Raw genomic sequence first — 27,435 nt, forward strand, 5'->3', positions numbered from 1 at the left:
ATTTCCATTTCGTCCTTTATTCGTTTTTTAATCTATTCGACACACAGGAGCCGGCTGTTTGTGTGGCAAGGTGCCTCAACTTGTATCCCGTTTTTTTGGGGTACGGTGCGTATTTCAATCCCATCCACTCTTTTTTTTTTTTTGCTCTCTTCTGCCGCAATACCGAAGACAGTAATGGCAAACAGTAATGGCAATTCAGCAGAGAAGGAAGAAGAAGGCAACACTGCGAAAAACCCGAGCAAACAAAAGACGGGAGAAGCCGCCGGAAAAAAGGAAGGTTTCAACAGTTGTGGCGTTGGAGAAATGCAATAGTGATGGATCCTCCGTCCCGGGATGCTGGCAGCACGGCATGGGGAGCGTCTGGAGTGGATGAAGGCTCCCCTGCGCACCCCTCTCATTTAATTACATTACAGAGCTGCCGGATTAGAAGCGAGGCCTGTGTTCCGCACCGTCCCCGCCTCCCCCCGCCCCGAGCCATCCCCCAAATCTCTCGCCTTTTGTTTTCTGGAACCAACTCTCTTCCCTCAGCTCTCCTCCGCTTGTTGTTTTTATTTGTTCTTCCATACTCGCAGAATGTATCTCTAAATTAAATGTTGTCTTTGTTTAGGATTTTCCCGCTCTCTCCCCCCCGTCTCATCCCGTTCTGCAGAGTCAGCGTCCCATCCGCTGCCTTCTCCCCCCCCCTCCCTTCCTCTAATCCCGCCGTCCTGTTTCTGCCCCGAATTTCATCTGCGATGCAGACACATCTTTATCTCTGTCTCAAACACATGTTTACTCTTGATTATAAAGAGACAACTGTGAATCCTTTAAGTGACAAAGTTGTGAGCGAGGCATGTTGTCGCTTGAAAATATTTGTGGATGTGTTGAAGTGGCTGATTGCAGCGCCGGGGCGAGGGTGTGCGGCGGCGGCGTGTTAGTTTGAGATGTGTGTGCGTGTGTGTTAGTTTGAGATGTGTGTGCGTGTGTGTTAGTTTGAGGTGTTTGTGCGCCTAGCGTTCCCTGCAGACCGCCATGGCACACTGCCTGGGCAGGCCTACACACACACACACACACACACACACACACACACACACACACACACACACACACACACACACACACACACACACACACACACACACACAGAGACAGAGAATCGTTGCATGCGCGCCCAAACTCCCCCCTTGATTAATGGAAATCTCATTTTTGTTTCCAGCAGCAAGGCTAATTAAGCATGTAGTTAAAGCAGTGCTCATTAGCCAGCGAGCAGAGTGCTGCAGCCTAGGCCCCTTAATGAGAGACTGCAGTCGGCTGGCTGCAGCGCGAGCCATAGAGAATACTCCCGTTAGTGCTGACAACTGTATCCTAACACTGACAGAGTGTAATGTATACACAACACGATACTAATTAATATTCACCCAATACATACACCCGGGCAGGTGCGCCTGGATGTAGCGGTTGGCTTAACCGATCCTTTTCGCAGGTACGTGTAAACAAACACACAGACGTGGGAACGCACCCGTCGCCACACACCGCCCAAGGCCCCACACTGAATCAACAACCACACGTATGATAAAAACTAAAAACACATACACACACAAACATACAGCAAAAGTACAGCCTTGGGGCCGGGCGACAGGTACAGAGCTATTCCCCTCAGCGGTGGGGCCGGGCGACAGGTACAGAGCTATTCCCCTCAGCGGTGGGGCCGGGCGACAGGTACAGAGCTATTCCCCTCAGCGGTGTGGCCCGCTGTCCCTCCCCTCACAAGCCAGGCCCAGGAGGCCCAGGCGGGCATCACACCCGGGCGGACCTCTGCCCTCGGGCTGGGACACCGGAGCCAATTACAGCCGTGGAAATCTCCAGCAGAGAGGAAGAGAAGGAGGACAGAGAGCCGGCAGTAATTTGAGCTTGTGATAGTGGTGAAGGAGGAGGAGGAGGAGGAGAAGGAAGGCAGATATCTTCCACCTCTTCTAATGATATCTCTCCATCTCCCTGGCACAGAGATGCACATAGATAAGGAGATATGGGTGGAAGAAAGCTTCTAACTTGTAGAAAATATCTTTCAGTGCTCGTTGACGTTTCTGATAGCTTGAATGGATGGTAGGTTAACATTTAATTGCTGTTATTTGAGTGTGCTTGGTTAGAAAGTCAGCCATCAGTGAGTGATATGCGCTGTGAGAATGAGAGTGAGTGGAGAGGGCCCTTCTTTCGATGAGCCCATTTCGATTTGAATCACTCCTGTCTCACTTCTGAACAATCAAGACCTCTCTTCCCTATTCAGTGATTCAGACAAATCCTCCTGCCCGTCAAGCACAGTCATGCACTCAGCGTTATTCTATCAATGGCGGGGAAATAGAGTGCAGGCAGAGTGTGTTATCTTGGGGTTGTTTCTCTTCAAAATCCCACCGTCTCTCTGCTCACACCCCTCAAACCCTGCCCACAGCGCCGTCGAGTGGGTGGGTGTGGAGAAGCGTGTTTGTGTTGCGTGCGAGCATTACGGCGGTCCTACGTACATTTTTACGAGGGAAGGTGGTGAGCAGCTTGAACTCTTCGAAGGGGTACCCCTTGGACGCCACAAAGTCGAAGAGGACTTGCAGCTTACAGCTGCCGAGGAAACGCCGCTCCAGGAACTCGCCGCTTGGCGTGCGGATACGCAGCTTGCTTATTGGCTCTCCCTTCTCCTGGGTGGGCTCCGGCGGTAGGGCCTGCTCCAGGGACAGACGGATCGCCTGGGAGCGGGAGCAGAGAGGACAGAAGAAGAGATGAAGGGCGGGAGGAAAGTGTGAACAGCCACAGCACCTTATGAAACACCTAGTGGATAGGGATGAGTTTGAACGTTTTTGAAGTGGTAATGTTTTGCAAACGTCTGAACTCGGAATCGCCAGAGAGGAGCAGCAGAGGACAAGGTTCGACGAAGGGCAGTAGAGGTGGACATAAACAACACATTACAAAACACCTTTTAGAAAATTAAGCGCTTGAATATTTTTAAGTTGCTATGTTTTCGAGCACTGCGAGCACACGCAATATCTCGTTAATCTGGCGAATGCATACGATTCTTAAGTCATCCTTGGACTTACAGCATTCACGTTTTTAAAATATGTAAAGCTGTGCTGGGTGACTGATCTTATTCCGTTGAAATATTTGCACACCATCTTTTGCCCAATATCGACATTAAATAAACAAACAAGACACCTAAACTGTACGTCCTGGCACTTGTACATTGCACTTATTCAAGGTACTTAATTGTGTAGCATCTACAGTAGCTGCTATCGCTGCTTTACACAGGGAATGGGTTAGCCTAGCGATTGTAATACTTGCACTTGGTTCTATGAACGTCTTTACTGTACCGACAGCGATATATTGTTTCACTTCTTATGACAAATGTACTTATTGTAACAAATGCCCTTATTGTAAGTCGCTTTGGATAAAAGCGTCTGCTAAATGCCCTAAATGTAAATGTAAATGTAAACTCCACCATCCACTGTGCTCTCCACAAGCAAAGCTTAATCAACTCTCCAGCGTCTCCCAGAGCCTGCCCCAACATCTCCCTCTGGCCTTCTCTCCGTCCTCGTTGTCCCTGCCACCCCCCGCCTCCCCACCAGCGCTCCCTCCCCAGGCTTGTTGTTCGTGTTGGGCCAGCCGGGGAGCATATGCTGTGACAACAGGCCCCGGCTTTATTTACACAGCATAATGCAATTATATTTCATAAGAGTGTACAACAGTAGCTCATTAGCAGCTTCTGGTGGGCTGGTGGGCAGGGCAGGGCGCGTGCCGCCCAGCTACGACACGTCCCCCAGGTACCCTGGCTGATGCTGACTGAGATAAAGGAGACCCCTGGGACAGACACACACACACACACACACACACACACACACACAAACACTCACTCACACACAGGAGGGTGCACTCGGAAGGTTAACACAAAACCACATTGAGACAACGACAACCACGTACACACGTGTGCACAGATGACAGTGCAAGCGTCCCTACTTAAAACAGCACAAGCCTGGGGGAAGAGGGGGGGGGGGGGGGGGGGGGGGTGGTTAGCGCACACACACACACACACACACACACAAACACACGAGAGAGACAGACCACGGCCTGCTGGGCCCAAAGAAGCGTGCATGACTCCATCCCTCCTGGCGTTCATTCACCTTGCTAGCGCCGCCAGGCTAACCACAGACAGAGCAAACAGACTGGGGGAGGGTGCGGAAGAAGCACAACCAGCCGGCCACGCCCCCACACACACACACACACAAAAAAGTGACACCAAACCACATGGGTACATGGCTGTAAAAACACAAAAACATTTGCATGGCTGGGGGTGCACGGGCATATGCACGTAGGAGGTATGGACACACACACACACACACACACACACACACTGACACACCCTTCAATTCATCTACTCTTACTTTCATCTTCCTTTGCGTTGCACAAAGGTACACAAGCACCGAACTCTAATTCCCAGTCGCACTTTGGTCTCTCCTGCGACTGCTTATGTTTTTGACTGTTGACAACAGTCAGAGACGTTAATTACCCTATAGTGTGAGCTTAAATATTGCTGTTTTTTACGAAAAACTTGAAACAATATAACGATATACACAAGTTTTTATTTCTGCACATGAGAAGTTTAATCCTGCCTCAGCAGCTCTCATTTATCATGATTGTAATTGAAGGTGTTGAAAACAGTGTCTATTTTTATTTACTACTTCATATATAGCTTTTCTGGTTTGTTGAAAAAACAACAACATCTAGTTTGTTCTTATGACCACTGTCAGTTAGCTAACTGACAGTGGTCATAAGAACAAACTAGATGTTGTTTTTTATCCACTTATTTATCACTATGGGGAGTTGCACTCATCAAATCTTTTACAACACCCTACTGCGTTCATCCTCCACGGTGGAACAGCACAGGCTTATTCTACCTTCAGGTCACGAGCCACGGTTATGACGACCCACAGAGGTCACTATTGTCCGGTCTCCCAGAGACAACTGTCGCTAAACCCCACGTGGATGTCTGCAGTGCAGCATAATGCTACCACTTCCGACCAGGGAAGCCATAGAAACCATCGAGTTTGCAGCAGGAGCAGGGACATAAATAAGAATGACATAGCGGTGGTAACCACTATAACCATAGTGATGGTTATAGTGTCCTTTGTTGTTTATAAACACACACACACACACACACACACACACACACACACACACACACACACACACACACACACACACACACACACACACACACACACACACACACACACACAGACACACACACACACGCATGCATACACATGAGTTTGCCTAGCGGACAACAGTGATATAATTAAGAAGGCCGTCTTTTGTTGTAGTCTTTTTAAATTTGGAGACAAATCACCTGAGCGAGCTGGGTCACCTGATACCTTTCAGTGGCCCGAGGCTAACTGCCGCTGAGCAAACAGCAATCAGCCAGGGCTGCACTGTTCCACTAAAGGACCATTATTACACTGGTGCCATCTTCACAGACAATATAGTTTTTCTTTTTTCCGCAAGCACAGTGTGTGTGTGTGTGTGTGTGTGTGTGTGTGTGTGTGTGTGTGTGTGTGTGTCCTGTTCACATGCAATTATTGTTGTGAGTGAATGTGTGTTTACTCAAGACTGTCTATGCATGTGTGTGGCCATGTATGTGTAAGCCAATGTGTGTGTATGTTTGTGCGTCAGAAATTGTACATTGTCGTTTGTCCACCTGCGCTTCAATAAGAACCCTGTACAAATACGCAGCGTTTAAATGGAACAATAACTTAATTTAACCTGCGTGTGTGTGTGTGTGCACCTATACCACACATGCAACACAAATGCGGTTTAACGACTGAAAGGTTTTTAGTGATACTGCAATATATTTGTCTCATTCTGCTGTCCTGGCGGCAGTGACAGAGGATAATACACTGGATAAACAACTGCCGGCTCTGCCAACGCTACCCTGTGAGTGGCACATCATGTACGAAATGCAAACAGTTCACAATACAACACTGAGGAACACGGCGGCGAACGCACGGACACCCATATCAAACCTCCATTTGATACTCGCTATGCTACAGTACTAAACAGAGGAGCAGAGGATCACTGGCACAATTATAAACATCCCACATTAGAAAATTGACTATTTGATTTGGGGTTATGTAGGAAACAGAACGGCGACCACATCAAATAGGATCTGCCATCGACAATACATAATACCAGAAAAAAAGGGAGACTGTATTGGATCACCAAGGATAAATCCCGAAACAATTGAGGTAATATTGCTCCACCCCTCCGGTGCCTTATAAATGATTATAATGAATGCATGGCTCGCTGAAAGAAAAACCAAAGGAAAGTGTCTTTGGTACTGATGGACTATCCCCTGCTCACCTCCTTCTCATCTTCCTGCTCCTTCCTCATTTGTTCTTGGCGCACCTGTTCCGCCTCCTCCTTCTCTTGTGCTTCTCTCTGCAATGCAAACACATTATTATTAACATATTCCTCACGCTTCGCGTCCACGGCACGTCGCAGTCTGAGGTAGCCAGAGGGCCGTAGCGTGCGGTTGTAAACCCATCATCCTGACTGACAGGATTGACAGTTGAAATTAAAAATTGCAACAACAGCCGTGGGTTGGGCCGTCGTTTCATTGCCATAACCAGATTGTTGACTGGCATGTTGGCCTTCACCCCGGTCCAAGACAACAAAATGGCCGTCCCCAGCCCCAGGCCCGTCGGTGTACCTTCTTACGGTCGGCCTCGAGGGACAGGCGGTACGCCTCGTCCTGCTCTCGCTTCACCATCTCCCTCGCCTCGCGCTCGTCCTGGGAGAGAGAGAGAGAGAGAGAGAGAAAACGAAAGGAAACAAAAGACAGTTTAGCTGAAGTACAACAGGGCACTCAAGGCATGTGTTGACCCACGGACAAGACAAACATCTTTGTGCAACGGGAGCCATGGAAGACCTTGTGCATGGTGGGACTCAAACACCAGGTATAACAGAGCAGCGAGCGGGGAGCGGTTCATTCTGGCATGCTCGTCCTTTGCCAGGGGGCCTCTTTCAGGTCCCCCCCCCCCACCCCCCATCCCCATCCCCATCCCAACCACAAACCCCCCCCCCCCCCCCATCTGTTTTTCCTCTTTTCCCTTTCATTCACTTTCTTTTGCTGTTTGTACAGAGGAAAGGGTACTCCCTCTACCTGCTGTGGGGACAAGGTGTTTTGTGAAGAGCAGAGCCTAAATAATTGGGCCCATTGTGCTGATAGCGCGCAGCCATTTGTCCCCTCCGCTCTATGGGGGCCCACACTGGGGGCCGGCCAGGATGTGACAAGGTACGGCGTCTATTGTGGGCGATGAGAGGGATAATGCGCCGCGAGGTTGGGGTTAGCCCTAGAAAAAGAGATGTGCTATATTGTTGCATTGAGTTTGAATTTGCAAAGGATACACTGGTGCTTTGAGTACACATAATACGTTCGACCGGTTAAAAGAAACTGTAGTTGAATGGCAGCGGGACGGCCTCAAAGAAATCAGTAAAAGACCATCAGTGTATGAATTCAAAGTCACGCAAACAATACAAAAATACAAAAAAAAACACAAGTACACACACAGGCTAAATAGAAACACTTCATCTTTTTGTGCGGCACAACTGCGCCCTACAATATTGAAATTGTTTATCAAAAGGAAACGCCCTGCTTCTCTGTATACAACTAAAGCCATTCACAGATAGCCATGTGTATTGCATTGTTTTCGCGTCTTCCAAGGTCCTTAAATGAGAATGAAGCAACCTGACATTGGCCCCTTTATATGGACATGCAGGAAATTACATCATTAGTAACCTGGAAAAAAGACAACAAAACACATCAGCCCTAACAAAACAAACAGAAGCTAACCGCGGCTGAGCGGCAAGCCGGTGAGTTTAGCTTGTAGTCTCTTCTAGAACCTAGCCGGCCAGCTGCTTCCACTTCCACAGACACAACAGTCACTCTCAGACTGGAATGTCTAAGCAGGCTAGACGTTTGCGGTCGTGTCTGACTGCCGAAGTTGAAGAGCAAAGAGAGAGAGAGAGAGAGATAGAGAGAGAACGAGGGTGAGACAGAGGAGGAGGGGAGAAGGAAAGTCATGAGAGAGAGAGAAAAAACTAAACGGGGGGGGGGTAAGTGGTGAAGAGAGACAAGACTCAGCGAGGATTGAGATCTTTGCCGCAACCCTAACATTTGGGATGTGCGTTAAGGTTGACTTCACCCCAGAGATGGAAGGGATCTTGTCAGCTGGAGGATATAGTGGAATTCCTGTGGCCGTTCGAACCGGTGAAGAATAATCCTGGATGTGCATCACACCCTCATCACCACTTGAACTCTCCTCGGCTGCATTATCACGAGCCATTTCCCCCACGAAGCCTGATGCCTGTGCAATTATCACACTTCACTCATAATTAGGGTGATGTGCCTTCCTGTCCTTCCCCAGCAGCTCTGGCACAGCCTCGTTCACACTGGCATAATGAAATCTGGTTACATCATTATGTGGCGCACTTCTACCGTTCTAAAGCATTTGAGTGAGAAAAAACTATTTGATTGCGATTACAAAAAAAACATAGTACACGGCATATGGTCTTTTAAAAAAGTATACAACTCCCAACATAAAGGCAAGCAACGTCAAAATGAACAGATTAACGAAAGCAAAGCTCATGCATTACAATGAGGTTTACACATTATGGGAAACGGAAGGAAATAAGAGTTGGAGTTGAATAAGAATAAGAATAATAATTCCTGTTTTAGCATACAAGTGACCGTCCCAATAGAGTCACACCTTTAAGAACCCGTGCAACCCATTAATGACTCACTCTGTATTAAAGCATTCAAGAGCTCACAAATGAACGCTAATGAGGGAGGGCCTTTTTACTTTACCCACACAAGCTAGAACTACTCAAGGCATGTGGCACAGTTGCCTGTAGACAAACGGAATGAGCACTATGTACCAAACAACAAGAACACACTAGCAGACAACATCCAACACCCAATCGCAACCTTGTGAATCACGACAGGTACATCATCGGAATAGCTCTGGTGGTTTCTGTGGAGCAGGCTTGATCTGTGTCAAGAGGACATTCTCTTGTCATTTGAAGTGACTGCAAATCTCCATCCCTTAAGAGCCACCGCCTAAACACAGAGACGAGAGGTCGTGCCGCGGGGCTGGCGATGACGACACAGTCTACGATCCCCTAGGTTCCCATGGCCGGGGTAAGACATTGTTGAGATAGCAGAGTTGACTCACTGCACTGGTGACTGGCTGATTTGAGACGGCTAAATACCTATGATGGTGTGATCCTGGACTAAATTAGTTACAGTAGTCAAACATAGGCAAGGCAGATGTCTGAGTGACTTAATAGTCTGGGGGAACCTGAGGTCACAGGGTGAAGTCTCGCGTCATCGACTGTGCAGACCAAAGCCATATGATGTGTCCCATTGGAAGACAATGATGGAGTTTGGTCAAAATTAAAACACAATAAATTCTATTAATCATAGTATACTATTGATGCTAAAATATATACAATGAAAATAATGCTAATAATATACTACGAATACTTGAACTTTATTTTGATCTAATGCTAATAAAATAGTACTAATACCAATTGTAATATTTATTTTGAGATATAATGGTAATAATATACTGCAAATACTAATGCTAATAGTAGAGAGAAAATGTAAACTGTACCCCCTCTCTACAGTAGAAACTAGTTGTTCTTTCACTTTCCCAACATGCCAACAATGCTCCAGGTGATTGCTCACAATGGAACTGTTTGATGCAAACGATGATCTTCCTTTAAAAAAAAGAGATCCACATCACTAAAACATCCAACGGCCTGCAAGGCAAAAAGGCGCATAGAGCTGTATTCTAACCCCTGATTGAAGTCATTGACCAAACCAACAACCAAAAAAGGGCGAGCTCACTCTTTGACGGACACAAAGGGAAGACTGGGTTTGTGTGTGTGTGTGTGTGTGTGTGTGTGTGTGTGTGTGTGTGTGTGTGTGTGTGTGTGTGTGTGTGTGTGTGTGTGTGTGTGTGTGTAGGGGGGGGGGGGGGGGGGGGGGGGGGGGTTGGAGTCTTTGACAGTGAGGGAAACCTCTCTCGTTGTACTGTCCCAGAGAGCGGGCCGTCTCTCCCGACATGAAAGGGGGGAGAGCCAGGGCGGCTGGGCTTTCTTCTGCGGAGCGGAGCCCTTCAATGGTGTTTGTCCTGGGTCTATTGGATTAAACGCAGGCCGCCGAGGACGGAGGAGCGCACCGACGGGCAGACACACGAGGTTGACTCAGGGGACAACTCTGTATCCTGTGCCTATTCAGACACCGAAAGGCCACAGTCGACTCACACTAAAAGGAGAGAGGGTGGGTGGGTCGGGGGGGAAGGGTGCTGTACCCCCCCTCTGGACTCTGAGTTCAATGGCACGTATGCTGTTTGCATTCCTCTGACGACTCTTTGTGATGTGTCCCAGCATGTTGTCGTTTAGCTGTGCTCACGTCGCCAGACACCAGACCCACTGAAGTGGCCTTCCCTCACAAGTTTTACAGAGTTAGACACTGTTGGTCGTTAGTGCGGGGCACTCTGTGTACACCTGTACTACTGATCGGTACCAGTTGATAGGGTGTGGGTAGTGGGTTTGATCCCAAATCTGAGGGACACATTCAAGTCATTTTGGTTATGGAGCCCAACCCACAGTTTAACTCTCAATGACAAGCCATGACTTCCAGCCCTGAATGTTTACCACGAGGAACCTCTATTCGGTCCGAGAGGAAAAAGGAAAACGGTGGATTGCCCCTTACCTCGTCCTTGATGTCCTCTTGTTGCTGTGCTGTGAAGATCTCCTGGGCCCCCATTAGCCTCATCATCAGCTCATCCACTGTCGTGTTCCCTGAACATCAACGACCAACAAGGAGTAAAGACAGAGAGAGAGAGAGAGAGAGAGAGAGCGGACCGTTGGACCCCGCAGAAATATTTGTAGACACAAAAAGAATGATCCCCAAGTAGGACATTGAAATTAACATTGAAATGAAAAGGAAATATTTAAATGAATTTGAATGGGTCGAAAAACATTCGAGTCTTAGATTATAATAACCTTGAATGACGTTTAACACTTCGTTGGACGTGCGTTTGCCCATAACTATGAGGAGCAGGGGGAACTGGTCTGTCTTGTAGGTCCGTATGGTCTGTGCCACCACACTGCCAAAATGCCTTGTGCACATGGTGAGTAGTCTGGAACACAAAAATTAGGGCGAAAATTAGTTTATTTTTTCCCACACAGGCCTCGTCTCTGCTGTGGCTAACAGACATGCGGCTACAAATTATGCAAATAAGATAACAAAGGCAAATGGATAGACCCGAGGAGTTACATTTGAGTCCATTACAGACACATTTGTGTGTATTAGACCCGCCTGCTTTGAGGCACACACACACACACACAGACACAGACACAGTCACAGACACACACACACACACACACACACACAGGTGTATTTGCCGACATTCCATATGCAAAGCACAAAGGAGAAATACACCAAACTCACGGCATTAAGGACTTTAAAACCAATTCTGCCTTTTCCTCATTCCATCAGAGTGACACGCTGTCTAAATAGGAACCCGCATATAAATTAGTATTCCTCACCAGGCTCCCTGAATTGATAGGGCAAGAGAGGATTTCTTATTCCATTACAAAGACAGAACTTTTTAAATTAACATTTCAGGGAAGGAAAAGGGTAGCAGGCAGCCGGGGCCCCGCACCGCGCTCGCTGTAAATGTCATAATATTAATGAATTGCTATAGAGTGAATGCAAATATAGATTAGCTTTTTCCTCCTCCTCCCGCTGCCGCTGCCTTTTAATAAGATCTACTTTAATAACTGGGCTGGTAAAATGCAGGAGTAATGGAACGAGGCAGAGTGGCAGAGGGTCAGGGGGAGATGAGGCGGCGTGGTCGGAACAGACTGCCTTCAAATTAAAAACATGAATTAAAGTTGAGACTAGAGAGACTCGGGCCAAGTTCCGGGTGCTGGAACCTGTGTGAGCACGAGAACGCTCTGGGATGAATCAGGAGAATCATAATCATCCAGTGTGAATGTCAGGAATGTTACATTTTCAAATGTAAAAATAGTTGGGATTAAACTGTATCGACGTTTCTCAACGCTTTTGTTGTTCTGCCTTGTTTTCGAACGATCCACTCAAAGGGTCGACCTACTCTATTTGAAAAAAGCTAAGACATCAACTCAGAAATGTTCATGAGAAGAATAAGAAAATTAAGGCCTTCAAATATGTTTTGTATAGATGAACGCTAGACCCCTAATAAACATCTCTGCTATATAGATAAATAAATCTGACCTAGAGCACATTTGACATACTCTTAAACCCTGAACTTCCTGTGACCTGGCGTATCCCTTCTCAAGCAGGGGCTGTTGAGGTACCCCGACTCCTGCAGTGCGTTTTGATCTTGACACTGGTTCTTGTAAAGCCCTCAGCCAAGGCCGACCACAACAATAGCTCAGAGGGAAACTCTAAACTGTAATGAAAGTCTGGGGTGACAATGGACCCCACCTTGAAGGGAAACCCAATCTCACTACCCTTATCAAACACACTCCGTCGTCTTCTCAGGGGTCAGTTCAAGGCTTTCGTAGGCTGTGCTTCTGCATTTAAGGACTCGACATTATCACCATTCAGTCATCGTGGAGATAAGAAAAAATTGTGGGGATAATAATGACTTTTTAAAGGGGGAACGTCAATTGTCTGTTGTAAATGGTGGAATGACTCCTTGGATGCAGAATCGTAGTTTGCTCTCAGCGCCTGCCTCAGAGTTACAGGAGAAGGAAAGGAACATGAACACATGGATACAGACCCATGTATGGAACAAGTACTGACACAACAGTGAGTGAAGGAGGAAGTGGGGCTAACCCCAGGGAGCTGAGGTGAACAGTTCAGGGCTTCCTAAACCTGCCGCTGAAGCATCTCGCTAAAGAATGCAGCCGGAGCTACACTCGGTGCACCCAGAGGCCCCGACACAATCCTCACCAGACATGTCAAATTTAGAAAAAGAAAAAACACCCTCATTACCAAAGTCGCGAAACCACATAAAAACTTCAAAACAAAAACCTCAACATTCATGACCTTTTTCGCTCTTGGTTGGGCGACTAATGGGATGGACATGTTCAAATTCGTCACCGCACTCCACCATAACGTGTCTGGAAGCACACTCAGGTAGCTAAAATGGATAATGTCCCACCCCCCCAGCACGCCAAGTTAACTTTCTCCCCCGTCAGCGCGGTGGCTGAGCACCAGAGATGACAGGCGGTCGGCACGACGACGGGGGCTGGGATTGGCAGCTGCAGAGCCAGCAGGGTACAGTAGCGCTGCGGGAAATCTTTCCGCCCCGCCACATGTATGGGAACCGGATGCAGCGTGTCTTGTGTTCAGTGTGTTACTTGGGCGTTATTGCTTTAAAAAACGAGCGAGAACATGTTGTGATTGGACAAGGGCCCATGTCCTCTCACCAATGGTAATCACGTTTGCATCTGGGTCGAGGAAAAGCCAACAGTCAAGTGTGCGGGACACATTTAGTGGTTTGCATTTTTTTCCTTTGTGTTCGTCCTGCTGTGCGTGTGAAGTTACTAGGATTAAGGGTGTAGCAATAAACTAGTCGTACGTTTCATAGAAAAAATATTTTGACTGCATTTTTATGCATATGCGTGTTCGTGCATATGTTATTATGTAGAATTGTTTTGTATGTCGAAATTATGTCTTTTGTTATAATCATGGATTTAGTTTCTATATAGCTGCAAGTCTAGGAGTTATACATAAACAAAATGGGTGCACAATTAAATGATTAGTAACAACGTGGTTATAATTTGTAAATAATTACCTCATTAGTACCACCAACATACACACAATATACATTTACATTTACAATATACACACGTATATATGTATAAGTTATAATTAATTTTAATGAACTGGTAACTAGGCACCATGCTGGTCCAATGAATTCAATGGACACATCGCCATACAAGAACTGACTCATATTTCCTGACAAAGCATGCGGAAGGAAAAAATAAATCAAATATTTTGACTGCATTTTTATGCATATGCGTGTTCGTGCATATGTTAATATGTAGAATTGTTTTGTATGTCGAAATTATGTCTTTTGTTATAATCATGGATTTAGTTTCTATATAGATGCAAGTCTAGGAGTTATACATAAACAAAATGGGTGCACAATTAAATGATTAGTAACAACGTGGTTATAATTTGTAAATAATTACCTCATTAGTACCACCAACATACACACAATATACATTTACATTTACAATATACACACGTATATATGTATAAGTTATAATTAATTTTAATGAACTGGTAACTAGGCACCATGCTGGTCCAATGAATTCAATGGACACATCGCCATACAAGAACTGACTCATATTTCCTGACAAAGCATGACGGAAGGAAAAAATAAATCAGTTTAGTCTCCTCTATTAAACGTTTCAATATTTGGAATGTGCAGAGAAACTGTCGTGTCTGTGATAGATCACATGCCATTCCCATGGGGGACAATTACACATTAGCATGCAATCAGCAGTACTGCCGTTATGCATAATTAATCATTAAACATTGAGAACTGTGAGAATAAAGAGAGGCAACTCTACATTCCAATAGCAGCAGGTTCATATATAGCGCGCGCACACACACACACACACACACACACACACACACACACACGTTCAGATACCTTCGTAACAGCCCCTGTGACTAATGCCAATCACTCGTCACTCTGGATCAACCGTAGAGCGTGAGAATTCACTAGCAACAGTGCATGTGTATGCAAGCGTGCACGTGGGGCACCTGTGCATGTGTGCATGCATGCGTTAGCGGGGAAGCTGTGACTGGCTGTGTGCGATGAAAAGCCCCAGATGTTGCCCGGCAGTTTTTTCTACAAGCAATAAAAAAGACTCCGCTGGGGCAAAAAGCAAAAGGAGAAAGAAAAAGAGAGAAGGAAAAAGGAGAGAAAGAGTGTGGAATGAAGCAAGCAGTGAATATCTCTAAAGGGAATAATGATGGGGTGAGGTCAGAGGGCGAGGGGCTTTTCTTAAACGCTTCCTACCAGGGGGCATTCATAACGCCGGGGACCGGGGAGAGGGAGAGAGAGAGACCGAGCAAGAAAGAGAGAGAGAGAGAGAGAGAGTGAGAATGGAGAAGGAGGGAGGTAAAGAGGAAAAGAAAGAAAGTGGTTCAAATGAAAGGGCGAGGTGCATTGAGGAGAAGCGGTGAAGGATTGTCAACGCTGGGCTGATAACCGACTTGAGGTGAACAGGGGTCATGTCCTTGCCCTGGCTCTCCTCAACACCTCAAATGTGAATGTCATAGCTACATACAATTTAAGATAAGGTCTTCGGCTTGAGAGCCAAAAGGCCCCATGGGCTATATGGGCAACATATCTGATTTTATATGGAGAGGGTGTAGAGCTTGCACATGCATAAAATCTGATTTTTTGCCACTTCTAGCTCTAGGTCTTCAACATCTGGTGTTTGGCCTTGTGTCCGCAATGTGAGCATTGGAAGAAAGTCTCAGTCTAGTTAAATAACAAAACACCGCCATCAGGCCCTCGTATGGCTTAATGTTACCACAATGAATAGGCTCGGCCGTCCCACTGACCACAGAGATAGAGATGTCTTAACTCAGGGCTCATCCCCCATGGCCCCTGCGTTCAAACAGATTAGTCAAGTCCAGCCAATCAGAGCACAACATCCAACATCTTTTGTTCAAATGCGCAACGGTCCCCTTCAAAAGGTTCTCAAGTTAAAGAGACCGCACAAAGATACAGATATATAGGTCCAGCCATGGGCTTCAGCTATTGGCAGTAGGCAGAAGTCAGAAAACCAAACACATGATATTCTTTGCAGATGAAACCTCCATTCAAATTAATTGGCCTATACTTATTTTTAATTTTCTTCTGCGGTACTGCGACTATATTGATTTTCGGTTGGCATGGAAACATCTTGTCAACATTTATATATTGTCCATAATGTTGGATATGTAGCGCATTTACTCAGAACTGTTATTGAAAAATAATGCACACCCGTGGAAAGTTATGACCAGTCAGGATCAAGGATTATACAACGCCGTGGAATAAACTCATATACACCCACTGCTGTTCATTGTTATGCTGATGTAGCACGCCATAAGGTACCTGGCCTTGTTAGCTTCTTTAGTGACGTCCCACGCCCATGTGATGAAGTTCTGGCTCAAGTAGGCGACGATGGAGTCGGCGCACATCATCTGGGAGCAGAAGACGTTGCTAAGGACACTCTCGTCGTTGTGGAGGTAGATGGCCAGCAGCTTTCTCTGTGGTCAGGGAGAGAGAGAGAGCGAAAGAGCGACCAAAAGAGAGGGAGAGAGAAAAGGGAGGAAATGCACAGTTAATAGGAGTTTTATACTATCCTATATATTCGTTTTTCAAATCGGTGAACGGAAAAAAGACCATTGATGTCCTTAAATTAGATTTCAGCATTTCTTTCCTGGAGTACTAGCTATATACCACACAAGACCTGCAAACACTATCGCAAATAACCTTTTTTTAATCTGGATCAATAGCAATCACCCAATTTAATATGTAAAGAAAGCGGATTGAAAACGGGGAAACACAAGCCCTTGTCTTACATATGCTGTGAATTGAATGAAATGAACCAATAGGAAACTTGTGGAAGGGGAAAAAAGAAACACAGTATTGACTACTTCCAATTCAGCCCTAAACATGGCTGACAGGGGGCGGTGGGGGCGTTGTACTGCCTTATGTTGTAGTCATCACACCGCTCGTAAGATCTTCCTCTCTACAGGACCATAAGATGACCTGTGGGAGAACATTAGGAGCAGAGGCCGCACGGCTTCCATGCCCCGACGCAGAGACGTGCGCGGACGACGACAGGGGAGGAATAAAAAATAAAAAATAAAACAGAGAGGCAAATACCACTCAAAATCACATGGACAGTGGTGTAAATAAAACTTCTCGAAGGAGGTGAAAGAGGCGCTACGGACAAAAACAAAACAGACAAATCACTATTTATTTTACACCAAATGCCAGCGGGCTGTACAGGTTAACCGCGACAGGGCCAGACAATATTGATGAAGCTCTAAGTCCTAGGCTATTGACACCTTCATATAAGCCCGGCAGATTCTCCCCACTGACAAACTAATTAAAAAACAAACACACCCACAAACACAAAAGGTTCCCGGGGACGATGTAGAAAATAATGCACTCTAAATTACATGTCAATTCTCCTGCTATGATATATATATATCTATATATATATAGATATAGATATATATAAATAAGAAAAAAACACAAATAAACAAACAACCAGATAGAACAATCACGCACCATATCGTATTGTTTTTTTGTCCCCCCAACCTGACCATAATTTGGTTGGTAGACTCAGTAGAGGTAGGTGGTGAGGGCGGGGGTGTTGGTGGTGGTGGGGCATGGGGAGGGCGGTAAGCAAGGTTACATACACCCGAAAGCGAAAAATCCACACAGCCTGTTAAAAGTGAGAGAAAAGTTGACCAGAAAAAAAAAAAAAGGAAAAGATAAAGAAAAGAGTTGTGCTATATTGTGGCCCGTGTGGAATGGGAGTGGGAGAGGACTGCTGTGTTTGCTCAGCGATTAGAGCTTTAGAATAATCTCCTGGGCTCCTGGAGAGAAAGGGCTTGGGACTCATTCACAAGACCAATTCGCCGGCCTGAAAAGATTAAACACTCATGCTGAGAGAAATGCAGTCTTGAGAGAGAAGCGACAGAGAGCAAGAGAGAGGGAGGGAGGGAGGGAGGAGGCTCGGAGTGAACACAATCCAACACACACACACACACAAACGCAACACACATGTGTAGACATACAAGCGTCCCACTGTGCGACATGCACAAGTTAAGAGACTAGCGCTTGCGCACATGCTCAATTAGAGCAAATGTAAAGACCAATCAAAATGGGCATTTTTCCCCAACTGGAGGTTCAAATAACATCGTCCTTCATCTTAGTTAAACTGTCCATGCCCCTGTGTAACCTCTCCTCTTTCAAGTTGAATCTTTTGTATTGCCTTTCTTAACAGGGAGGAGAAAATCCCCCGCTCAACTAAATTACTAGGTCCAACCTGAGCTAGATAGTGACCCCATAGCCTTCCACACACCTGTTCACCTAAACCTGAGCTCGGTGTGTGTGTGTGTGTGTGTGTGTGTGTGTGTGTGTGTGTGTGTGTGTGTGTGTGTGTGTGTGTGTGTGTGTGTGTGTGTGTGTGTGTGTGTGTGTGTGTGTGTGTGTGTGTGTGTGTGTGTGTGTCCGCATTGATTCAGCCTAGGGCCTCCTGCAGAATAAACATTATTTCACCATAAGTTCCCCAGGGAGCGTCAATCAATAGCGAATCCAGAAAAGAACAACTAGTGAAATCTACAATGGCAATGGCAATTAACTTTAGCATCTACATGAGCAAATGTGTTTTAGAGCACATTTAAAAAAGAAATGCACAATGTAACTTTAATTAATGGATCAATCAATTCTGTCAATTCTGATTACTGAATATGTGAGTTGAATCAGATCTTTGTTCCTGGCAACGATTGATTATCGTATCTCTGTGGGGAGATGTATAATTACCCACATCTTAAAAAGTCAGAGAGTCCTTTGACATTTGTCAGGCAATATTGTGTATTTGTCCTATAATAGTGCGTTGTCTTTGTGTAGCATTGTGCGAGGAGTTCATGACAAAATCTAAACGTCACAACTTTCGGACCAACACTGAACAATAACGTGAGGACGATGACCAATCAGCTAGAAGTGTTTATTCTACTCCACTAGAACAGCAGTTCTCAAACACCTCTTGAATGTTTCTGATTGACCTTTAACTCTTTCACACACACACAAAAAAAGCCCTATAGTACATGGACATGCATGCCCGTGCATGCACATCTACACACACGCACACGCCTACACCTAATTTGGCCTGACTTAGCCAGTTTGCTTTGTTAAGGCAACATGACACCTGTGAAACAAGCGTTTGTTTGGTTCCAACATAGGAGTCTCTGTACTCTGTGGCTCACAGGGCCAGGCAGGTGTATGTTCCAGTCATCCTTGTCTGCATGATATGGACTCATAAAGGCTATAAACCTGCCATGTGTGAAACAAGTGTTCTCAGCGTCCCAGAAACTTCCATTGGAGGTTACACACAAAGGGGATATACAATATATATACACAAGGCCAAAGGAGAGAGCCCATAATACTACAAGACTAATGTTATCACTATTCAATATTGTGGCAATATGGTATGTACAGGAAACCAGTAGGTGAGGCAGAATACCAAATTAATTAAATATAATATAAAAAAAAGGACATTTCCTCTCCATTGTATAATTATTTGATTGAATGATTAAATAGCTTTAGGAGCAATGAACATACCTTTAAACCCATTTTTGTTATATACTATTATAATAAATCAATAAATCAAATTAATGCTTCACTCATCCTCAGTTTACAACTAAATATCAAATATTCAACGAAATATAATTAACGTTTAAACTTTCGACTACTAAGGACAATATTGTGACGTGACATTTCCTTACACAAATTAAACACTGAGCCAACGCATTCAGAACAGTTGCACAAAAGGTGAATCTAAATAATCCTAGTGCATAATATTCGGTTCATTCTTAACATGTGTCTTCGTCAACAAGCTTTATAAATCAAAGTGCTGGGATCATTCTATTATCCACGACATAGCTCCAACGCCATCAGCCGTATTCAATCCACAGATTGGGACCGCTACAGATTATACGACTGCTGAATAACCTCTCCCAACGCGGCTGTGGTTTTCATTAGGGCCCTGAGGCCGATGCTGGGCAGATGTCCTCTGTGTTGTTGGTAGGCAGGTTTTAATTATAACTATGTTGAACAGGGCTTGGGGGGAGATGGGCAAAAAAGATACAGGCAGAGAGAGGGGTGAGGGCTGGAAGAGAGAGCTGGATTGAGCGGGGCAAGAAAGTCATCGTTCCGTTGGATGGTAAGCTCACATTGGAAAAGCAAACACTTCAAAATGAAGAGCTCAGATGACTGATCCAGTAACACACACACTCTCCCCAACACATACACACACACTCTTGGAAAACACATTAAGGTCCACCGTAAGCCCCATGGGGGGCCACTGACGCCCCCCTACTGAAAACACTCTTTATGACAAGATGAGATGGGGCTCAGTGACCCCCCAACCAGACGCTTCCAGCCCTGGGACGCGCCTCCGTTATTTACACATTATACACTTTATCCTGACACTTTCTGAACCTGCATAAGCCTCGAGAGAAGGGCCTTCAGAGAAAAAGTTTGTCAAATTTAAAAATGGGTTACAATATCCTTCATATGCTTGGGACATGGCCAGTTATCTGTGAAATCCTTTGCAACTTTGCATCCATTGCAACTGGATTCATCTTCTTACATCAATACAATATGCTTTAAATAGTAGCATCTATCTAAATATTCTTTGTGTTAATTATGTCAGAATTACCACAATTCACTTTACATGAGCAAAGTGAGTCTGTGGACTGAAACAATAAACAGAGACGATGCTCCATGTGGAACTGTCCCGTTCAGGGACAAGAATAACATTATCTGCTTTAGAGAAATAACAACGACAGACAAAGCAAAAATCACTGTTTGTTATGACCCAAAACGTGAGTAGCTGTAACACGCCAACGTCCTCATTCTATGCAGTCATCCCTGAATTGGCTCATCTACCAGAGGAGGCTGTTCCTCTGGCGGACACCCCTGACTCCTGCTCAACAAGGCGGCCTTCTGGCCGGCCCAAAAGTGTGCCATCGTAATCCCAGCCAGGCTGAGCGGTAAACGGCCAACATCTCGACCCAGATCTCTACCCTTTCCTCGAGCCCACCACTTCAACGGCGCTGCTCTTTTCCCTCCAGACCCCACGGAGCCGCTGCCCCGGCCCTTGAAGAGGCTACTTGGCAGCGGTAAATCCTTGAACTCGCCTCTCTGACAAGCCTATGAATTTTGATGCGTCTTTGTGTGTGGCGGACTGGGGGAGGGAGGGGGAAGGTGGGGGAAGGAGAAGAGGGGGCACTTGGGGTTAGTGCGATTAACCGCTGCGTTGATGGGGATTTAGGGGATGGCCACTAGTGATGGGTGGCCTATCTGACCGTACGCTCTGACTGGCCCACTGATCCCCAAGAGAGTTCTGCTCGGCAGCCCAGAGCATTTTCATTAAGGATGGATTGAGGCACAACACTCCAAACACACACACACACACACAAACACATGCGTGCGCGCACACACACACACACACACTTTCAGAAACACTTAATCAAACGTAGTGTTTTGCTTAGTGATTAGCCTCTCCGGGCCTTTGAAAGAGTGAGACTGATTCCCCCTGCATATAAACCCAAGTGTGTCCGCCTACTGCAGTCAAACCTGCCTCAGTCCAATATCCACTTAATGAGGCGGGATCAACCGGGTCCCATGCCTCTTTCAAACGGGGACAGCGCAATAGAGACACAGGGAGATGGAGAGGTGGGGATTGGGACAGACGAAAAGAGACAGCAGCAGACAATTTTAGTTTGAAATGGACAGCAAGATGGGGGGACAGAGCTAGACAGATGAGAAGGAACATGTGATGAATACCAAGGAAATGCGCGCGCTCACACAAACACAGCCCAATATGCATTGAAACAGTCAATGACAGAATGTGTTGATGTCACGATGGCTAGCCTCAACACAGCAGGAGACAGACACAACCGACAGATCAAACTGTTTCCTTTAGCCCACCCCCGAACCACCACCACCATTCAAAAACGATCACAAGCTTTATTTAAACCCATTACCGCTGAAGCACAGTTGGCAGACTAAATCCAGCTCCCACTTGAAAAAAAAACTAAACCAAGTTAAACACAATGAAAATGAATACTATTTTTGACAGCCTGTGTTGTTTCGGGGAGCGGATGTGTCACTGGAGAGCATGTGTGAGCACCAGGGACGAGGGCCATATTGCTCTGGCTTAGGGAGAGGAGATCGGCTGGGTAGCAGGCAGGAAGCCAACCTTCCCTTCCTCTCTCTTTCTCCCTCCCTCTCTCTCTTTATATTTTATCTAATCCATTCATCCCTCAGCGCCTCGCTCTCCTCTAAACCCGTGGGGTGGTTTTTTCCACCTCCTTACTCTTTCTCTCCACGCTGTTTGCGTTCCAGGTGTGCTCCTTCCTTCCCGTTCTCCCTCTCCTTCCCCCCTCTCCTCCCCCACCTCCCTCGCTCTTCTCCCTTTCCTCCCTCCCTCGCTCTCCTCTCTCCTCCCACACTCTCTCACACTCGTCGCTCTCTCTTTCCGTTTGCCCCTCTCCTTCCCCTGTCGTCTCTCCGGCTGGAGATCTGAACCCCCATAACATCTTGCTGCGTCCTCGCTGTCTAATGAGTCAATAATCCACACAAGCTGTCAGTTGATACAAGGCTCCTTAGGAGGACAAAGGCAGGGAGGCAAGGGGGGGAAAGAGAAGGCTAAAAATAAAGCCTCAGCTGTCAGGATGAGGATTTGATGAGCGTTTTCCATTTCTTTTTTATACATAGTGATGATAGCAGAGGACGACGCTAACTATTCCTCTACACACGGGACACTGAGCAGAGCAGGCCTCTTACTTCTCTGGCTTTGCCGTAGAAGGCCTCTTGAGACGCTGCTTCCAAAGAGCCGATGAAGAACATTGGATGTACTTCTCCATATCTGCAAGACACACCCACACAGGAAGTGAAAAACATATGGTTAGACATCCATTTTCGTAGATACAAAAGCTGTACTGTACTGAGAGAATTTGACGTTTTTTTTACCCACCTGGTAGAAAATTCGGCAGTAAAGTGCAATAAGGCATCCCCTTCATTCTCACTATTCTCTGGCACTGCAAAGAGATACATGGAATCAATTAGTTTTGTTTAAATTAGTCAACTTAGCCTAACAAAATTAGCGAACTAACAGTGATTAATTGACATGTTTAAAGTACATGAGAACATTGCAGGGGCTGTTAACAGTAGTTTTCTTCATGACAAAATGGTATTTGGTGGATATTTTAGGTCCGTGTACCATAGAGCTTTAGAGCCTTGGGCTAAGCAGTCCTTAAATTACAATAACTACCATAAATTGTAAGATTACAAATGTAAATGTCATGAATGAATATGAATATAAGTGATAGAAATTCTTGTTATGAACATACTCAAAGGTGATTTCCGACTGGTTGAAGAGCCCATTCCAAACATCTCTGAATCGTCCACACCAAACTCTGACGCGTCCTCAAAGTCATCGCCCTCGCTGTCGCTGATCATATGGACATCTGCACACTACAAACACGCACACACACACACACACACACACAGAGGAAACACATCAACATCGATACATGTATGCCTAATAGGGAAACCTTAATATTACAATCGGTTGACTGAAGTCCACTGTGAGTGAGTGAGTAAGTGAGTGAGTGAATGTGATGAGATGGAAACGCTTACCTCTTCTGTAGGATCCTGGGCGTTGGCTGGCGAAGATCTCCGACACACACTGAGATGATGGCAGGGATAAGTTATCCCAGAATTTGCTAGTGTCATCTGCAAACAAATAAAACAACTGGATCAGGCTACATTCGTTTATAGATAGCATATCAGATGCAAGCGCCTACATAGAAGCTCTAGAATGCAGTAAAACATTTTAAAAAGTTATTATCATTGAATATGATGTTTTAGTAGGAGGATGTAATCTGTGAGATTCTGTAACGCATCTGCTACAAATAGATCATAGAAGGGTGTGTTCAATCGACTAATAAGGGAGAGCAACCGAGATGCTCAATATAATTAAACGTCAGCTTATTTTTAAAAAGAGACCATGTTGTCATTTCAATAAACTGGCACAGAGTGATTATTATGTTCTGTGATGTCTTTAGGGCTTTTGTATGCAACGGCAGCACGAAGAGAAGAGCTGATACTGTCAGATGTAATTATAGAACGGCGTCGGGAGGCTGGCTCCAATCAAGGCCAAACCCAGGGCGGCTCACCTGCAGACACAGGTAAGAGGAGAGGTGGAGGTGGCGGCGGTGGCGGCGGTTTTTAGCGGGAGGGCACACTTGGCTAATGAGCTCCGAGAGCCAGAGAATGTCCAGTAGGGACTCATTACTGCTACACCTGATGTCTATGCCCTGGAGGGGGGTAGCACAGGTAGCAGCTACAGCTTGGTATAAAGAGGAGACAGAGTGGTCGTCTCCGGTTGTTTTGGATTGATTCCAACCAACATTGTGCTATAGCCATTTTTGTGTGTCAATTATAAAAGGTTATTTGAATAAAATGACTCTTAATGACGTCTGTAGTTAATTGATCAATCATCGCAATATTGTCTTCTCATACCAAATGTAGCCAATTGTAGGGCTTCATTACCTCGATAAATAACAACATAAACAAGGACATGGATTAAACTAAAAGACAAACAATGTCTTGTCTGGGACCCAACCATCCTACCATGTCAAAGTAGACCCCCCGTGGCTGAGTTTGTGTTCGCCGATTAAATGTAGAGATCCCAGCCGCCATCGACATGATTGGTCCAAACAAACACTAGGCGACAGCGAGTGAAAACCCCCATTCAGCCAGTTTTGAGCTCGTCTGCCATCGAACTTTAGATATGAATGTTGGTTTCAGTTTTGTGAGACTGGGTGAAGACAAACGTCAACAAGGGGAAAACGCACAGCTTCTTATCGCCTGCTTGAACGGCCGCTAAACCACAGCGACATCTAATGACCTGCGGACCGTCAGGAGACAAACACAAAGCTACAGATGCCAATGCTGCTTTCTGGGAGAGTGAACTTCCACACAGCGTGACCGGTCCAGGGGCTGGCAGGTCAGGCCAGATAAGAAGCCAGGGAGGCTGCATAACCCCCCACCCCACCCCACCCCATCAACCACCATCACCCACTCCTTCAGAGATGCTGTGATCTGCGCCATTGTCAGGTGCTGGGCTGCCCACAAAACACAAAGGGCAGCTGGACACTGTTGAATTAGGAGACGATTACATGCAACGCCAATTGAGTCTGAATGGGGCTAGAGAGACTGCTGGAGTTCCTATCTCTATAAAGGGAGGCACGGGAGGTGGGTGGGTGGGTTGGGGAGGGACTTCATGCTGGCTTCCACTTGTATAGCAGCGGAGAATAGCTTAACCAACAGAGCAGAAAAACAGACTGAGTTCTGTGTGTCGCATATGAAGCAATTACCGATAAGAAGCCAAACATATAACAAAGTCAAACAGTGTTGTCGTCGTTCCCTCCGTGTTTGTGGGATAGCTGATCCCATCCATGAAACCAAAGCAGAAAAAAACCCAGGCTGGTGTAGGTTATACAATAACAGTGGATGATGTCGTGGTGTAATTACGCAGAAAAAATAGTTCTTGCCATGGTCATCAGAGAGAGCTGTACTGGGTGTCACTGGGATGAATGCCCTTCATAAATGCACTTGTCATTTTTAAATTAAATGCAGTGTTTACATAGAGACCTTTCCAGGAGAAGATAATAAACCCTATCTCTCTGCCCCCCCGAGGGGAGACAATCATTTTATGATTTGCTGAAGTCTGGGGAATGAAAGCAAGCTTTCAGAACAAAGAAATAGGCTATAATATTGACCAGGGTGTTCTCAAGTCCCTTCAGGACAATATCCGAGATGCAGTGAGATATGAGTTATACAGTATCTCCCTCGATAGATCGAGAATGAATAACACACTGCTGGTATCTGAAAATGGAATATAAAAAAGGGAAAAGAAAATGACAACAGTAATAAAAATCACACAATGTCCACTGGGAAATGCTGTCTCCTTTGCAATAATACATTAAATCATAGTTAGGTTTAAAATCTAATTAGAACACAATAAAAGCTTAAAAAAGTGGGGAGGTACAGTGAAGGTTCCTGGTCCACTAGTAATGACAGATCTGTTTATTTTGGCAACGGTAGGTTTAAACATGCAACAGGCAGAAGAGCAGAGTGTCAATGGAACACCTAGGGAGAACACTTAGCTGAATTGGCTCCTCTGCATTCATGCAACGTCATTCTGACCATGTTCATTCAGCATCGGGACACCAGCCATTGAATTGTTGCCCTCTTCATATTTCCCCCCTCGAAGAACGCACAACTTGAAACTAGAACAAAAGCGCGGCTCCCCTGACAGTGGAAATAAACTGAGTCCATTTACGACGCTCCTCTGTTGAATGACAGAAAGAAACAACAGTGGCCTACAGAAGAACCGTGTTCATTTGAGAGATGATGCTCGCAGCGCCTGAGGGTTGACTTAGGCATTGAGAACAGCACTGCTCCGGCCATTGAGCAACACAAAGCCATACAGAGTCCGGGGCTCAAAGAGATGTTAAGGAATGGCCCGCCGCGCTATTCTCCCCCTCGTTCTCCGATCGAGTGGCAATCAAACGTGAGAATCTTGACAACGGCTGCTGACGGGACCGACCACCACCCCCCCCCCCCAATCGCACCAATATTCACAATGACAGGCTTTACTCTGAGGGCCAAATGAGTGTATAAATAAAGTTGATCACTTCCCCTGTCAATGGATGCCTGGAGGGCTTTGGCTGACATGGATGCAAAGAGGGGAGGAGAAAAGACCAGAGAGAGAGCGAGAGAGCGAGAGAGAGAGAGAGATAGAGAGGGAGATGCCTCTCTATCTTCCTCCTTGCTTTGACCCACGGGCTTCTCCCAGTGTTGAGGTGCACCAGTACAGCCTGGTAGCTCAGCGGCGAGACGCCAAAACAAGGCCGGGACGCCGCAGGGCACGGGGTGAGGTTAACCTCCAGAGTGACCCCCTCACACATTTCCACACAAAGGGCCTGCCTCCTCTTTTTTTTGGATTCTTTTAATTAACACTTGCATTGAGGCCGTGCGCATTCAGGGGCTGATGCAGGGAACGGAATTCTCTCTCTTCCTAACCCCTGCGCCTCTCCAAAAAAACCCATGCTAAGCCTTTCTTCCCCTTTTTTCCCCTGCTTCTCTGTCCTCCCTTTCTCTCCCTTCATTCTCCCCGTGTTTCAGTTCATCCTTTTCTAGTGCAGGCAGTGTTTGGATTAGGTGTCTGGCTGTGAGTGTGAGATAATTACTACTGACAGCTGCACTGACGGCTACCCCAGCCACACTACCACCTTACTCCACTCTTTGATGGAGGGAGGGACAGGCAGAAAGACAGAGAGACAGACAGACGAGCAAGAGAGAGAGAGCAGGGAGAAAGTGCAAGCGAGAGATAGAGAGCGCAAGAGAGAGAGAGAGCACAAGAGAGAGTCAGTGGGGAAAAGAGACAGACCAAGAAAAGGGCTGAGAGGGATGGTACAACAACAAGAGGGAAAAAAGACTTTGGGAAAATATGAACGGAAGGTAAAGAGAGAAGGGA

At 46.0% G+C, this 27,435-nt stretch overlaps 1 protein-coding gene across 2 annotated transcripts in view; it reads right to left on the reverse strand.

Moving 5' to 3' along the window:
• faf1 (Fas (TNFRSF6) associated factor 1) overlaps nucleotides 1-27,435 on the reverse strand; it is a 58,984-nt gene that overhangs the window by 8,082 nt on the left and 23,467 nt on the right. For both annotated transcript variants that reach the window (XM_079739211.1, XM_079739210.1), the window contains exons 9-18: nucleotides 23,529-23,624; nucleotides 23,240-23,363; nucleotides 22,864-22,927; nucleotides 22,674-22,755; nucleotides 16,197-16,351; nucleotides 11,086-11,222; nucleotides 10,793-10,881; nucleotides 6,722-6,802; nucleotides 6,373-6,450; nucleotides 2,496-2,711 (exon numbers count right to left, since the gene is read on the reverse strand). In XM_079739211.1, coding sequence (XP_079595337.1) covers nucleotides 2,496-2,711; nucleotides 6,373-6,450; nucleotides 6,722-6,802; nucleotides 10,793-10,881; nucleotides 11,086-11,222; nucleotides 16,197-16,351; nucleotides 22,674-22,755; nucleotides 22,864-22,927; nucleotides 23,240-23,363; nucleotides 23,529-23,624 — 1,122 coding nt within the window. The remainder of the gene's footprint in view (nucleotides 1-2,495; nucleotides 2,712-6,372; nucleotides 6,451-6,721; nucleotides 6,803-10,792; nucleotides 10,882-11,085; nucleotides 11,223-16,196; nucleotides 16,352-22,673; nucleotides 22,756-22,863; nucleotides 22,928-23,239; nucleotides 23,364-23,528; nucleotides 23,625-27,435) is intronic.

Source organism: Pollachius pollachius (assembly GCF_949987615.1).
Source record: "Pollachius pollachius genome assembly, chromosome: 7".
Taxonomy (NCBI): Eukaryota; Metazoa; Chordata; class Actinopteri; order Gadiformes; family Gadidae; genus Pollachius; species Pollachius pollachius.